General features: G+C 32.1%; 1 protein-coding gene and 1 long non-coding RNA gene across 2 annotated transcripts; both read right to left on the bottom strand.

Annotated features, from left to right (window-relative positions):
• LOC135648642 (uncharacterized) lies at nt 1-983 on the bottom strand. The gene is made up of 2 exons (XR_010501026.1): nt 911-983; nt 1-765 (listed from the first exon to the last, which is right to left on the bottom strand). It is a non-coding gene; the product is annotated as an uncharacterized LOC135648642 (long non-coding RNA).
• An 8102-nt stretch (nt 984-9085) lies between these two features.
• Nucleotides 9086-10032, bottom strand: LOC135648759 (jacalin-related lectin 3-like). Its single transcript, XM_065166693.1, has 3 exons — nt 9959-10032; nt 9596-9814; nt 9086-9473 (listed from the first exon to the last, which is right to left on the bottom strand). Exons 1-3 carry the CDS (start codon nt 9959-9961, stop codon nt 9228-9230), a joined length of 468 nt encoding a protein of 155 aa, XP_065022765.1. The 5' UTR covers nt 9962-10032; the 3' UTR covers nt 9086-9227.
• Nucleotides 10033-16022: the final 5990 nt, after the last annotated feature.

Genomic DNA, 16022 nt, shown 5'->3' with positions numbered 1-16022 from the left:
TGTTATCAATGAGACGCGTCATATTATTAGTAGTGACAGAAGATAGACTTTATTTCACACTACTCAAACACACACCCAACTCAAACATAGATGCCAGTAACAGACATTGGCATCCTTATTCATCATGGCACACAGAGATAGAGATAGATAGTCAACACCCTCCACAAGGGTTGGCTAAGCCAGCATCACGTAGACTCCAAATGCAGTGAGATACTCTGTAGTTGCTTGTCCGAAGAAGCCCTTAATCTCGTCATATTCTACGTTGACTTCAAAAAAGGTTCCACCCCCACCTCCATATGGACCGTATGTCTTTCCAAGATTGGTGGTAAACGTGAGCTGAGAGACGCATGGAAATTCAGAACAGTCGTATTTGACATACCCAGAAACGGAGGTGAGGTATTCATCTTGCATGAGAGTAAACTGCAAGGCAATTAGAGCGATGATACATTTAGCGATTTATATATTTGATAGCAGGTATTAGTAGGAGGGAGGGGAAGGCAAAATAATAGATGCATGGATGGATGGATGGAGGTCGGAGAGGCATGCCTGGAATAGTTCACCGCCGGGGCCTCCATATCTGGGAGTTACGCGAGTGGTTCCGTCGATGTCGAAGGTTATCTTAATGGAGTTTACGCATGAAGCAGCGCCAATGCTGATGCCAGTGATTTTGTCTGCAGGTTCCATGGCCCAACGAGACACGTTGTCGCATGGACATTTGGGGACGCCCCCTCGGGCATGCGCGGCCGTCTTGATATGGTTTGAAGCCTGCACCACCATGCATCATCCATCACAAACCACATAGAGTAAGAATAGAAACTGCAGTACTACATAATAGATAGGCCTCCCTCTAAAGGAAGCAAAGCTATATTCTTTCGGTGGAGGCAGAGTATCTATATAGCGTCTCTCTCACCATCAGCGAGCTTATGAAGGAAGGAACTCCTCTCACACCGGATGATATGCAAACACACTCGACTCGATGGGGAGAGAGAGGATGGATGGGGGGTATTTATAGAACCAAAAGGTGCATCAAGTTGTCCAATATTTATGTATGAATGGAAGGAACTTGTAACAAAAATATAGAAAGAAGCAGTAAGGGTACCGCTTCCAAGTCAATGTTTTACTTCAAACCGAGAGGAATGAGTTCTTTGCTGGTTTCTTCTTTTTAGTCAGGTTTATGTGTGGATAACATCATCAAAAACCTAAAAATTTATGCATTGGATTCATAATGACCATTTATAGTTAAGTCTGTTGGATTACTTAGAATATGACTTCCAAGTCAATAGAAATATTATCACTCCATGCTGGTCTTCGATTAATCCAAATCTCTCTCTCTCTCTCTCTCTCTCTCTCTTATCACTGTGGTTTTCCATGGTTTGGAGAGAGAGAACTTGAAAGATAGAGAAGGGGATGAGGGGCATTAATATATAAGAACCAATGTGGATTTCATTATGAATTCAAGCTGATCAGAAGACTCCCGGGAGTCTTTTACTATTTTATTTTTATTAAAGAACTTGTAAGAATAATACTACTCTACTCTTTCATTATGCATTTATGTTTGTCTCCCAAGACCAGCAAGCAATACAATGAGCTTAATCTTCCAAGCCAAACTTGTGAAATTTGACTTTGTAGATGATACATTCCCACATCCACAATTTTTCGACAGACTTGAATGTTGTTGGAAAGTTCAAGTTTCGAGTAGTAATCGAAGTTTGAATTTAATACATATAGATACATGATTATGCCAATAGTTTTCTTATATTTGAATTAATATTTTAGTCGATGTTTTTTTTTATCTTCGTAAATATCATTACAACAACAGTATGAGAATAACAAAAATAAATAAATAAATTATTTCTTTTATTTCCTCTCTTTCTCTCTTGTAAGAAGACCTGAACAAGTTATTAGTATATGACAAAAATAGAGTTTTAGTGACAATGCCTAGAAGAATTCACCGTCGAAGCCTCCAAATATAAGAGTTACATGAGTCATCCCATCCAACATGTAGTTTATGTTGATGGAATTAACACGAGGCAGTGGTGGCATTGATGCTTCTGATTTAGTCGACATGTTCCATAGACATCGAGACTCAAAGTTGGTTCGAATCCATACACCAACTCGATTATCCTCTCTATGCAACCTACATGGGACATATTGAATGCATCAAGATTTGAATCCATGATCGATCATTTGAAATATGACTTGAGAGCCCATCCATAATATATAAATCAAAATGATTCTTCGTTATTTTTATAAGTTATGAAAAATAGTGATTCTAAAAAATAATATGATGTAATAAAAGAAAAGTTAAAATTAATAGACCAGAACAATAGTTAAAAACTCATAAAATTGCCTAATACTTATAAATAGTCTCTTATATAAACGTGACTTAAAGAGTAAAATCGAACGATATAAAAATTAGACTTTTGATCAAATGTTTTACTCAAAAAATGCATTGATCATAACAAGATATATATTTTTTATTTTTTAAAATAAATTCATTAAGAATCATCATGACATTAGCAGCTTATTATGTTTTTGAGTTACAACATTTGAATATAAAAATAAGTTTTTTGAATTGGGATATAGATTTATATGGATAACCTAAATGATTCGTATAGAAAATTAAAAAAAGATAAAATTTAGTATGCAAATTTAGAAAATCTATTTATGACGTTAAACAAACTTCTAGACAATCATATATAAAGTTTTTTTATACCATTACTTTCTTTAAATTTAAAAAAATATTATTGATCAATATTTATATTCGATAATTAGTGGTAGCTAGTTTACTATATTAGTCTATAGGTAAATAATATTTTTCTTACTAACAGGGATCATGGTTTATTGTACCATACCAAAAACAAATTTTAATAAAAATTTTAACTATGAATGAGATATCTTATGTTATTAGCATTGAGATATTTAGTGATAGATCTCAAATATTGTCAAGACTATCTTAGAAAGAATATATATGAATTGAGTCTCAGAGTGATTTAGTATACGCTTAATCGATCCTTCCACGCATGTACACCAACTCAATTATCTTCTCAAAAAAAGAGAAGATCTGAAAATGTATGTAATCCTTTCGACTACCTTCGACTCAATTAAAAAGGCATATGAACCTTCGACTCAATTAAAACGGATACGGACGAAGAACATCATGCATCCACCAAAACTCACACTTGGGACCTTATAGACGTACCTTCAAGAGAATCTATAGGGGATTGTATATAAGCTTGTAAGATCAAGATCCAATCTGATGATGAAGACGGTCTTATTGCAAAGGGGTTTGTTTCCTCAGGAATTTGGCACATATTATTCGAAATACAATCAATATATGTTCTAACTAACCGGTTGACTATGGTTAGAACTTTCATTTCTCTTTCAGCTGCGTGGCACTTGAAATACAATGTATGCTCTAACTAAAAGTCACAAATGATACCAATGAGACACATCATTTCACTAGTAGAGACACGTATGAAAGTGACACATGCATGAAGGTAGACTTTTTTATTTGACATTACTCCAACGATATGACGTAGATGTCAGTAATAGACGATGGCATCCTCATTCATCATCACATACATAGAGATGGATAGTAAGCACCCTCCAAGAGGGTTTGCTAAGCCAAGCATCACGTAGACTCCAAATACAGTGAGATGCTCAGTAGTTGCATATCCAAAGAAGCCTTTGATGTCGTCATATTCTACGTTTACTTCGAAAAAGGTTCCACCCCCACCTCCATATGGACCATGTGTCCTTCCAAGATTGGTGCCAAACATGAGTTGAGATATGCAAGGAAGGTCCGAACAGATGTGTCTGACGTACCCAGAATCGGAGGTGAGGTATTCATCTTGCATGAGAGTAATCTGCAAGGCAATTAGAACAATGATACACTTATCTATAGTGTATCTGTTAGCAGGTGGCAGCCTAATTAGAAATTACATCGATTGATGTTGGAGACGCATGCCTGGAATAGTTCACCGTCGGAGCCTCCATATCTGGGAGTTACGCCAGTGGTGCCGTCTATCTCGAAGGTTATCTTAATGGAGTTTACGCATGAAGCGGCGCCAACGCTAATGCCTGTGATTTTGTCAGCAGGTTCCATGCCCCAACGAGACTCGCTGTCGCATGGACATTTACGGATGCCCCATCCTCGAGCTTGCGCCGCCGTCTTGATCACGTTTGAAGCCTGCACCACCATGCATCCATCACAAACCAAATGGACCACCATGCATCCATCACAAACCAAATGGAGTAGAATAGAAACTGCAATGTGTACTACTTAGGCTTCCCTGCAAAGGAAGCAAACCAAATATACGTAGCTCTCTCTCGCTCTCACCATTCTGAAGCGAGCTCCTCTCGCACCGGATGATATGCACACACTGGGACGAGAGCGAGTGGGAGTGTTTATAGGATCAAGGTGAGGTTGTTCAACGTCGATCGAAGGTGAAATGATCGAGACTTTTAATTCAGAAAAAAGCTGGTAGTCAATATTTAATTTAGACCGAGTGGATATTGGTGTTGGGAACGGAGGAGCAAGGAAGAAACAGAATACTACGATACGAGTAAAAAGAATCCTTTCGACTCAAGAAAACTGATGTAGTATTAAAAGCAGGAGGTACACATACAAGATACCAAGTGCACACAGACTCTCTATCTATCTGTCTCTTTCTCTCTATCTCTATATCTTGCTAGATGAACTACGGTCCGATTTATAGGACCTAATGACAACCACCCTATAACTACTAGATCATAAGGTAGTTATTGAAACTACTAGATCATGATCAAGTGGTTATTGAAATCATCATGTAACCACTAGATCATGATAATAATCTAGATAGATAACTATGAATCATATCTCAACACTCCCCCTTGATTCATAGTTACATACACTAATTCACGACATAAGATAAACATGCTTTCGGACTGGAAGTGATTTGGTGAGGATATCCGCAACTTGCTCATCCATTCCATAATACTTCATTGTGATGGCTCCACTTGTCTGAAGTACTCTTTAAAACTCCTGCACAATCACTATCAGTGAAACCAAATAATTTGCATTTAAATTTTGTTTTGAACATCCATTTTAACCCAATCACTTTCTTTTCTTTCGGTAGATCCATTAGCTCCCAAGTTTCATTCTTCTCAATTGACTTGATTTCCTCCTTCATTGCTTTTCTCCATTCCTCTTTTTTAACTGCTTCATCAAAAGTTGTCGGATCTGAAATAAACAAAGCAAATGTTGAGTTATAAATTTCTGTCAGTGATCTGAAATTTCTTGGAGGGGTTTCATCTGAGGAATCCGAATTTGAACTGCTATTGGGTGAGGTTGATGATGAATTTGTTGGAGCAGGATCTGTCACTTGATTCTGCGGAGTGTCTAGTTCTGCTGGAATCTGCATTTGTGTTTCACCTTTATTGGTCTCCCAATTCCAACTTGCCCTTTCATCAAACATAACATTTCTGTTAATAATAACTTTGCCACTAACAGGGTTATATAATCGATATGCTTTAGATTGTAAAGAATAACCAATTAAAATGCATTTCTCTGATTTTTCATCAAGCTTGTGATGATTTTGTGAATTCACTAAAGCATAAGCAATACAACCAAAAATTCTTAGATGTCTAACACTTGGTTTCATACCATACCAAGCCTCAAAAGAAGTTCGATTCATAACAGTCTTTGTTGGTGAAATATTCAACAAATAAACTGCTGTTGCAACTGCTTCTGCCCAAAACTGATTTGGAAGATGTTTTCCTTTAAGCAAACTTCTTGCCATTTCAACGACAGTCCGATTCTTACGCTCAGCTACACCATTTTGCTCCGGTGTATATGGTGCTGTCAATTTTCTGTGGATACCATTTTCTTCACAAAAAGAACTAAACTCATTAGATAAAAATTCACCACCTCTATCTGTCCGAAGTATCTTTATATATCTACCACTTTGTCTTTCTACAAGTGCCTTGAATTTTCGAAAATTATCAAATGTTTCAGATTTCAATTTCAAAAAATATACCCAACTCATGCGACTATAATCATCCGTAAACAATAAAAAATATTGACTTCCACCGAATGATTTTGTATTCATAGGTCCACATAAGTCAGCATGAACTAATTCAAGACAATTAGATGCTCTCCATGCTTTTCCAATAGGAAATGATTTTCTACTTTGTTTGCCATAAATACAACCTTCACATACATCAAGTGTATTAATCTTAGGTAATCCAAAAACCATTCCTTTTTGACTTAACAACCTTAAACCTTTAATGTTAAGGTGTCCATATCTTAAATGTCATAAACTAGACTCATTCTTTTGAGTTGTGATAAGCGCATGTCTTTCAATATTTGACACATGAAGTGGAAACATCTTGTTTTGTGTCATGCAAACATTTACTATAATCAAACCAGATTTCTTATCTCTAATAGTGCATGAACCATCATCAAATATTACTTGATATCCATCATTTACTAATTGTCCAACACTCAACAAATTATGTGATAAAGTAGGAACAAAGAAAACATTATCAAGGTATTTTACCTTCCCTTGATTTGTCTTCACCTCAATTGTTCCTTTCCCTTCCACTTGGATCTGCTTGTTATCTCCAAGTCTAACATTCAACTTGTGAGTCTCATCAATATCTCTAAATATTGATTTTATGCCTGACATATGATTAGAACATCCACTATCCAGAAACCAAATATCATTTGAGATGTTATGAACATATGAATGAGTCATAAACAACTTACTATTTTCTTCATTTTTCTCCACATAGCTTGCTTGCTTTTCTCTTTTCCAGCAATCTGCCTTCATGTGACTAAACTTTTTACAATAGTGACATTGAATTCCACTTTTGTAATTTTTTTGATTATAATTTGATTGCCCTTGTTCATCAAAGTGTCCTCTTCCTCTTCCATTTCCTCTACCACGAAATCCTCCTCTGCCACGTCCTCTTCCTGTTGATTTTTTGTCTTCTTTTGAAGTAGAAGACTCTCCCTTAACCTGAAATGTTTTTTCTTCACTTTTTTCAAGTGACCTGTTCAACCTTACTTCATGTGCTTGCAAGGAACACATTTGTTCATCAAATGAATAAGTAGATAAATCTTTTGATTCCTCAATTGCGGCAACAACATGATCAAATTTCGGAGTTAAACTTCTTAAAACTTTTGCAACAATTATATGATCAGGAAGATGTTCACCATAAGATTTCATTTGACTAACAATTTCAGTCACTCGAGAAAGAAAATCTTGCACCGATTCATTGCTTTTCATGAACAAAATTTCAAACTCACGACGGAAGGTTTGAAGTTTTACCGTAATCACCCTTGATGAGCCTTGAAATTCATTTTGAAGTATCAACCAGGCTTGCTTTGAGGTTGTTGCTGCAATTCTTGAGAAGATCGTCTCATGTACAGCTTGTTGAATGAAGAACAATGCCTTTGAGTCCTTCTTTCTATTCTCCCTCAGCCTGATTTCGTCATCTGGATCTGCATATCCATTCTCTATTAAGTCCCAAAGATCTTGAGACTTGAATAGAGTCTTCATCTTGATACTCCAAAATTCATAACTTTTGCCCGAGAAGATGGGGATAAGGGGTTGAGACAAAGATCTTGAGACTTGAATAGAGTCTTCATCTTGATACTCTAAAATTCATAACTTTTGCCTGAGAAGATGGGGATAAAGGGTTGAGACACGGAATTGCCATTGAAAGCCATGAGCATAAGAATCCTTTCGACTCAAGAAAACTAATGTAGTATTAAAAGCAGGAGGAACACTTACAAAATACCAAGTGCACACAGACTCTCTATCTATCTGTCTCTTTCTCTCTATCTCTATATCTTGCTAGATGAACTACGGTCCTATTTATAGGACCTAATGACAACCACCCTATAACTACTAGATCATAAGGTAGTTATTGAAACTACTAGATCATGATCAAGTGATTATTGAAATCATCATGTAACCACTAGATCATGATAACAATCTAGATAGATAACTATGAATCATATCTCAACAATTGGATGGCCACATTACTCTTATTCATGTGTGGATGACATCTTAATCTAAAATTAATATGACTTCAAAGTCCAGCTCCATCCCAAGTCATTATTTAAAACTTCATGGTCATTCTTCATGCGTGCACGCTGCAATCCATCCTTCCATGCATGTACACCAACTCGATTATCCACTCTATGCAACCAGCATGGGACATATTGAATGTATCAAGATTTGAATCCATGATTGATCGGATCGGCATATATGTATTCCATATCACAAAATAATATTGTAGTCTGGCTTTTATGTCAAGCAATTAAATGCAGTCCCCTTCTATGATCAGTTAACGGAGAAATAAGTTTGTGTCAACTTGAGTTTCAAGTTTCATTGTATTGATTTCTAATTCATTCATTTAGAACTTGTAGTGTAAAGTAGTTGTAAAGGATATGATAATATATGTTTTAGTGGACATTATAATTAATATTCTGATTTATGTAATTAAAATTATTTATTTTAGCTATCTTATTTACATTTATGTATGTATATATTATGATCGAATATTTATAATAGGATTGTCATATATAGACAAATTATAGGGGACATTTTTTACTATAATAGAAAGGACTAATAACATTATGATATATAGAAGAAAGTTTGGCATTTATGATAAACGATCGCTATGATACACAGTTAGACTTAATACGGTATTATTATGTTTATTAGACTTATTTACCTATTTTATAAAATTCATATGCATATGTAAAATATTTTTTAAATAATCTTTGTTTTATTATGATATGATTTCTTAAGATATGATATTGAAGTAAGGGACTCTTTTTATTATAAACTTAAGTAATCCTATCGAACTTGATTTATCAAATTTACTTTTGTGATAATATCATGGCGACTTCAATTGAGTGTTTATGATATTGCTCTATTAAGGTACAACTATGGAGATGATATATCATATAAGTTAGTGAATTTATAATAGGATGATTTAGAAGTGAGAATGGTAAGTTCGACTTATTATTTCCTGATGGACGAACGATGTGTTGAAAAGTCACAAATGTCACCAATGAGACACATCATAGCATTAATAAGATAGACTTTATTTCACTCATACTTAAGCTGAAACCCAATTCCAACATCGATGCCAATAACTGACAGTGGCATCCTTATTCAACATGACACACATAGAGATAGATAGTCAACACCCTCCACAAGGGTTGGCTAAGCCAGCATCACGTAGACTCCAAATGCAGTGAGATACTCTGTAGTTGCTTGTCCAAAGAAACCCTTAATCTCGTCATATTCTACGTTGACTTCAAAAAAGGTTCCACCCCCACCTCCATATGGACCGTATGTCTTTCCAAGATTGGTGGTAAACGTGAGCTGAGAGACACATGGAAATTCAGAACAGTCGTATTTGACATACCCAGAAACGGAGGTGAGGTATTCATCTTTCATGAGAGTAAACTGCAAGGCAATTAGAGCAATGATACATTTAGCGATTTATATATTTGATAGTAGGTATTAGTAGATGCGAGGGGAAGGAAAAAGAATAGATGCATGGATGGATGGAGGTTGGAGAGGCATGCCTGGAATAGTTCACCGCCGGGGCCTCCATATCTGGGAGTTACACGAGTGGTTCCGTCGATGTCGAAGGTTATCTTAATGGAGTTTACGCATGAAGCTGCGCCAATGCTGATGCCAGTGATTTTGTCTGCAGGTTCCATGGCCCAACGAGACACGTTGTCGCATGGACATTTGGGGACGCCCCCTCGGGCATGCGCGGCCGTCTTGATATGGTTTGAAGCCTGCACCACCATGCATCATCCATCACAAACCAAATAGAGTAGAATAGAAACTGCAGTACTACATAATAGATAGGCCTCCATTTAAAGGAAGCAAAGCTATATTCTTTCGGTGGAGGCAGAGTATCTATATAGCGTCTCTCTCACCATTAGCGAGCTTATGAATGAAGGAACTCCTCTCACACCGGATGATATGCAAACACACTCGACTCGATGGGGAGAGAGAGGATGGATGGATGGGGGGGTATTTATAGAACCAAAAGGTGCATCAAGTTGTCCAATATTTATGTATGAATGGAACTTGTAACAACAATACAGAAAGAAAGAAGCAGTACCGGTACCGCTTCCAAGTTAATGTTTTACTTAAGTCTGTTGGATTACTTAAAATATGACTTGCAAGTTCAGCTCAATCCAAAGTCAGTAGAAATATTATCACTCCATCCTCATCTTCGTTTATAATACGAATGACTTGCATTAAATCTTTATACGAATGATCCTTTCTTCTAAGTGTATTAACATCAAGCAGTCTTTCTTTCTTCTCTGTTTCTTTCCTTCCTTTTCAGTGTAGAAATGTTGTCGGTTCAAACATGATTGTGCGATATCTTAACACCGCCTTCTTACCTTTGAATCCAAACTGGACAAAACAAATAGGGCTGATCATTTTCCACTGCATGCTGATCAGAAGACTCCCAGGAGTATTTTTACTATTTTATTTTGATTAAAGAACTTTTAAGAAAAATACTCTTCTAGTCTTTTATTATGAATTTATGTTTGTCTCCTTGACCAATGGGCTTCGGTCATATTTAATTAAAATACCAGAAAAACAATACTATGGGCTTAATCTTCCAAGCCAAACTAGTGAAATTTGACATCTCCACATTAGTATATTTGTCTTGTATATGAAAATAATTATTCCTTCAAATGATCATACCATTGTTCATAATTTTGCAACTTGGAAAGTTCTAGTAATGTAAGTTAAATTTAAACCAATTGTTACCAATCCTATGCATGTCCATGGAGATACATGATTATGTCAAAAGTTTTGCTATATTTGAATCAAGATTTTAATTTTTTTTTTTATCTTCTGAAATATCACAAAGTTTTACCTTTTTACTTATTATTTTCATATTTCTGTCCGTAAAATTAATGGCATTAGGGTAAATAGGCCTAAATGTTTCACTGGGATTTCAATATAAATTTTTTAGATCTAGATACCAAGATAATAAGATATAACTATAGAGAATAATCTATAATTAATCCCAAAAAAAATGATAGTGAATATTTAATTTAAATTGAGTGAATATTTGATAGATACTTCAATGTGGATGACATCTTAATCTAAAAACCATTCAATCTTTTATAATGATTATTTACTTCTTTGAAAGGATTCCATCCTAATCCTGTTGGGGTCATTAAAATTAATATGACATCATAGTCATTATTTAAAACTTCATAGAAGAATAATATTCTTCTAGTCTTCCATTATGCATTTATGTTTGTCTTTCTTCGGTCATATTTAATTAAAATACCAGCAAAGCAATACTATGAGCTTAATCTTCAAAGGGACGTTGTAGATGATCCAATCCCATCCACCCCACTATTACATCGATCTTGTATATGAAAATAATGTATACTTCAAATTTGACTGTTGGAAAGTTCAAGTTTATGAGAAATGGAAGTTAAATTTAAACCAATTATTACCAATTACAATGAGGCACATGATTATAGTAATAGTTTTGCTATATTTGAATCAAGATTTTAGTTTATATTTTTTTTTATCTTCTTAAATATCGCAACAATTGTATAAGAACAACAAAGATTTTTTTTAAAATGTTTATATTTTTACCTATTGTTTTAATGTTTTGATTAGTAAAATCGATGACGTTAGGATAAATAAATCTAAATATTTTAGATTTATAATTATAAGAATTCAAATATAAATTTTTTAGGTTTAGTGATCAGGATAATAAGAAAGTCTAACTACAAAAACTAATCTATAATTAATATTTAATTTAAATCGAGTGGATATTGGATGGATACATTTGGATGACATCTTAATCTTAAAAAATATTCAAACTTTCATAGTTATCCTGCTAGGTTCATTAAAATTAATATAACATAAAAATCATTATTTAAAACTTCACGGTCGTTTTTTTATGCATGCACGTTGTAGTCGATCCTTCCATGCATGTATATCCTCTCTGTACAACCAGCATGGGACATATTGAATGCACCAAGATTTGAATCACATCACACATAATATGCAGATTGGCATATATGTGTCTCATATCACATCACACATAGAAATCATATTCTAGCCTTTCAATTATGTGTGACTACTGGCTTCATTCGGTCCAATTTTAATTATAACACCCCAAAAACTATGACTTTGATCTTCCAAGCCAAACTAGCATTATTTTGACTTTGTAGATCAGCCATTCCAATGTCATCAACATATCCAGTTTGTATCTGAAAATTGAACTCCACATTCTCATCGGTCCACTTTGTTATTCTTCTCAGTTTTGAAACTTAGAATTAATGAAAACCCTGCTCATCTCATATCGTCCCTCATTGTTATATGAATGTGAATTAATAATAAAGAAACAAAAAAAAAATTATATTTTGGCTGGATAGAACCAACGAAGCAAAAAGAATTTCAAGTGGGTTAATAATAATAATAATAATAATAATAATAATAATATATTATTTTTATAATTATTTATGCTCCTCCTTCTTTCAAATATGACTTGAGAGCCCGTCCAAAGTCATTATCGGATTTTTATTTTGAATGATAATACATTCATATTTTAGTAGTTTCATAGTGTGTTCCTTGTACATGTCATCCACTTAGAAGAAATTGTTGATTATAAAAAGCTTATTATGAACTTAAATAATCATGTCCAACATTATTTATTGAATTTACTTTTATAATGATGTCATTAAGACTTCAATTGAGTATTTACAATATTGCTCGATTAAGGTACGACTCTGCCGATGTTATATGTTATAAGTAAGTGAAGTACAAGAATTTCTTTCTTGCTTTTAACTGATATGTTCAGTTAGGGGCACATAAGTGAAAATAGATTTTATTTCACACAACTCAAACAAACACCCAACTTAAACATAAATGCCAGTCGCACACATAGATATAAATATTAAACACACTCTACAAGGTTGATTAAGCGCATCACATAAACTCCAAAAGCAATGGGATATTTAGTCGTTGCATAATTAAAGAAGCTCTTAATCTCAGATGATATAGATTTTATAGTAAAAGTGAAAATCTTAAAATTTAATTTTTAATATTCAGATTATATAAGTTTGTACCTTTTATTATTTTTCAGAGAATGTTATTCCTCAAATCACTAAAAGAATTGATTAGATTGAATAATAAAATAATATTTATGAATTTACACATGATGTTGGTGTCGTCACTAATGATTTTATAGAACAAACACAATTAATAGTTTTGAAAATATCTTAAAAGAAAAAAAGATCTATTATTTTTTATTATTGTGTGGTATATCTATAAGAATCATATTATGACATATAAATCAAAAGAATACTTCATTATTTTCATAAGTTATAAAAAATGGTGATTTTAAAAAATGATATGGTACAAAAGAGTTAAAATCAATAAATCAGAAGAGTACATAAGAACTCATCGAATTATCTAATAACTATTGAAGAGATTGTTATATAAACATGACTGAAAAAGTAATATCGAATGATATAAAAATCACACATTTAGTTAAAAGTTTTACTCATAAGAATGCACCGATCATAACGAGATATTTTCTTTATTTTTTTAAATAAACTCATTAATAATCATCATGACATTAGCATTTTATTATGATTTTGAGTTATATCATTTGAATGTAAAAATATTTTTTTTTAATGGGAATTTAGATTTATATGGATAACTTAAACGATTCATATAGAAAATTTTAAAAATATAAAATTGGGTATGTAAATTTAGAAAATTCATTATAATATTAAACAAACTTCTACGTAATCATGTATAAAGTTTTTTTATACTATTTATTCAAATTTTAAAAAATACTGTTGATCAATATTTATATCTGATAATTAGTGAGAGCTAGTTTATTATATTGGTCTATATGTAGATAATATTTTTCTTACTAACATGGATTATGGTTTATTGTATTAATTTCTAATCTATTCACTTAGAAATTATAGTTTAAAGTGTTTGTTAAGAATATATTCTTATTAATGGGTTTGTGAATAACTTATAAAACATATGGTGATACATATATAAGTGTATATTATAATTGACATTCTTATTTATATAATTAAAATTATTTATTTTTACTATCATATTTATATTTATATATGTATATATTATGATTGAATATTTATAATAGTATTATCATAAATAGATAAATTATAGGAGATATTTTTTACTGCAATAGAAAGGATTAATAGTGTTATAAAAATAGTGATTTTGAAAAATGATATAATACAGTAAAGAAGAGTTGAAATCAATAAATCAGAATAGTATATGAGAACTCATCGAATTATCTAATAATTAAAACATAGTCTATTATATAAACATGACTAAAAGAGTAATATCGAATGATATAAAAATCAAATATTTGGTCAAACGTTTTACTTATAAGGAATATACCGATCATAACGAGATATTTTCTTTAGTTTTTTAAATAAATATTTTCTTTAGTTTTCTTTAGCTTATTATTATTTTGAGTTACATCATTTGAATGTAAAAAATAAATTTTTTTAATGAGAATATAGATTTATATGGATAACTTAAATGATTCATATAGAAAATTTAAAAAAAAATAAAATTTGGTACGTAAATTTAGAAAATCAATTATAATATTAAACAAACTTCTACATAATTATGTATAAATTTTTTATACTATTTATTATGTATGTGCAATTGAAAATCTATTACATATTCAAGCTTGTACCAAACAGATATCAATTTTGTCGTCAGAATACTAGGTATATATTAGAGTTGTCTAGTAATGAAATACTAAAAGGTTAAAAATATAATAATAAGATATATAAAAGGAACGAAGGATTATATGCTCACATATATGAAAATAGATTAGCTTGAAATAATAGTATTTTCAAATGCAGATTTTATAAATTACCTCGATAATAAGAAATCCACTTTATGTTTTATTATTAAGCAATATATTATTCTATTTTTAATAATAAAAGTTAATTTTATGGTATGCTTTGAGATTACTAATCAAGCTTTCTTATTGTGAAATTTTATCTCAGGACTTGATATGATCGTAATCAATTGTCAAGTCACTAAAGATACCTTGTGATGCATCATAATAGTTTTCTTCTATAATAATAGCTAGTACTCTAGCAATTCTATGCATTATGATAAAAGTTACTTGGTGATTAAAGAAAAGAGTTTAGAAATAATTAGTATTAATTAAAAACTTGAGTTCTATTATATTTATTTCTAATCCATTCACTTAGAACTTATAGTCTAAAGTGTTTATAAAGAATATATTCTTATGGTTGGGTTTGTGAATAACCCATAAAAAATATTGTGATATATGTACAAGTGAACATTATAATTGATATTTTTATTTATGTAATTAAAATTATTTATTTCTACTATCATATTTACATTTATATATGTACATATTATGATTGAATATTTATAATAGGATTGTCATAAATAGACAAATTATAAGAGACATTTTTTACTGCAATAGGAAAGATTAATAGTGTTATAGTATATAGAAAAAAGTTTGACATTTATGACAAATGATCGCTATGACTCACATTAACAATCAAACTTAATTTGATGTTATTATGTTTATTAGACTTATTTGTCTATTTTATAAAATTCATGTGTATGTGTAAACTATTTTTTCAAAGATTTAGAATTCAATTAATTAATTTTTTTAAATAATCTTTGTTTTATTATGATATAATTTCTTAAGATATGACATTGATGGGAGGGACTTTCTTATTATAAACTTAAGTAATCTTATCAAACTTGATTTATCAAATTTACTTTTGTGATAATGTCATGGTGACTTCAATTGAGTGTTTATGATATTGCTCAATTAAGGTACGACTATGGAGATGTTACATCATATAAGTTAGTGATTTATAATAGGATGACTTAGAAGTGGGCATGGTAAGTTCGACTTATTATTACAGAATAGGCCGACAATGTGTTGAAAAGTCACAAATG

Source organism: Musa acuminata, chromosome BXJ3-9 (assembly GCF_036884655.1).
Source record: "Musa acuminata AAA Group cultivar baxijiao chromosome BXJ3-9, Cavendish_Baxijiao_AAA, whole genome shotgun sequence".
NCBI classification, from domain to species: Eukaryota; Viridiplantae; Streptophyta; class Magnoliopsida; order Zingiberales; family Musaceae; genus Musa; species Musa acuminata.
The sequence above is the reverse complement of the archived record's forward strand: the minus strand, read 5'-3'. Positions and strand labels throughout refer to the sequence as shown.

Coding starts and splice junctions, on each gene's coding strand:
- LOC135648759 (XM_065166693.1), bottom strand. Junction 9,474..9,595: donor CCGGCGGTGAACTATTCCAG/GCATGCCTCTCC, acceptor ATTGCCTTGCAG/TTTACTCTCATGAAAGATGA.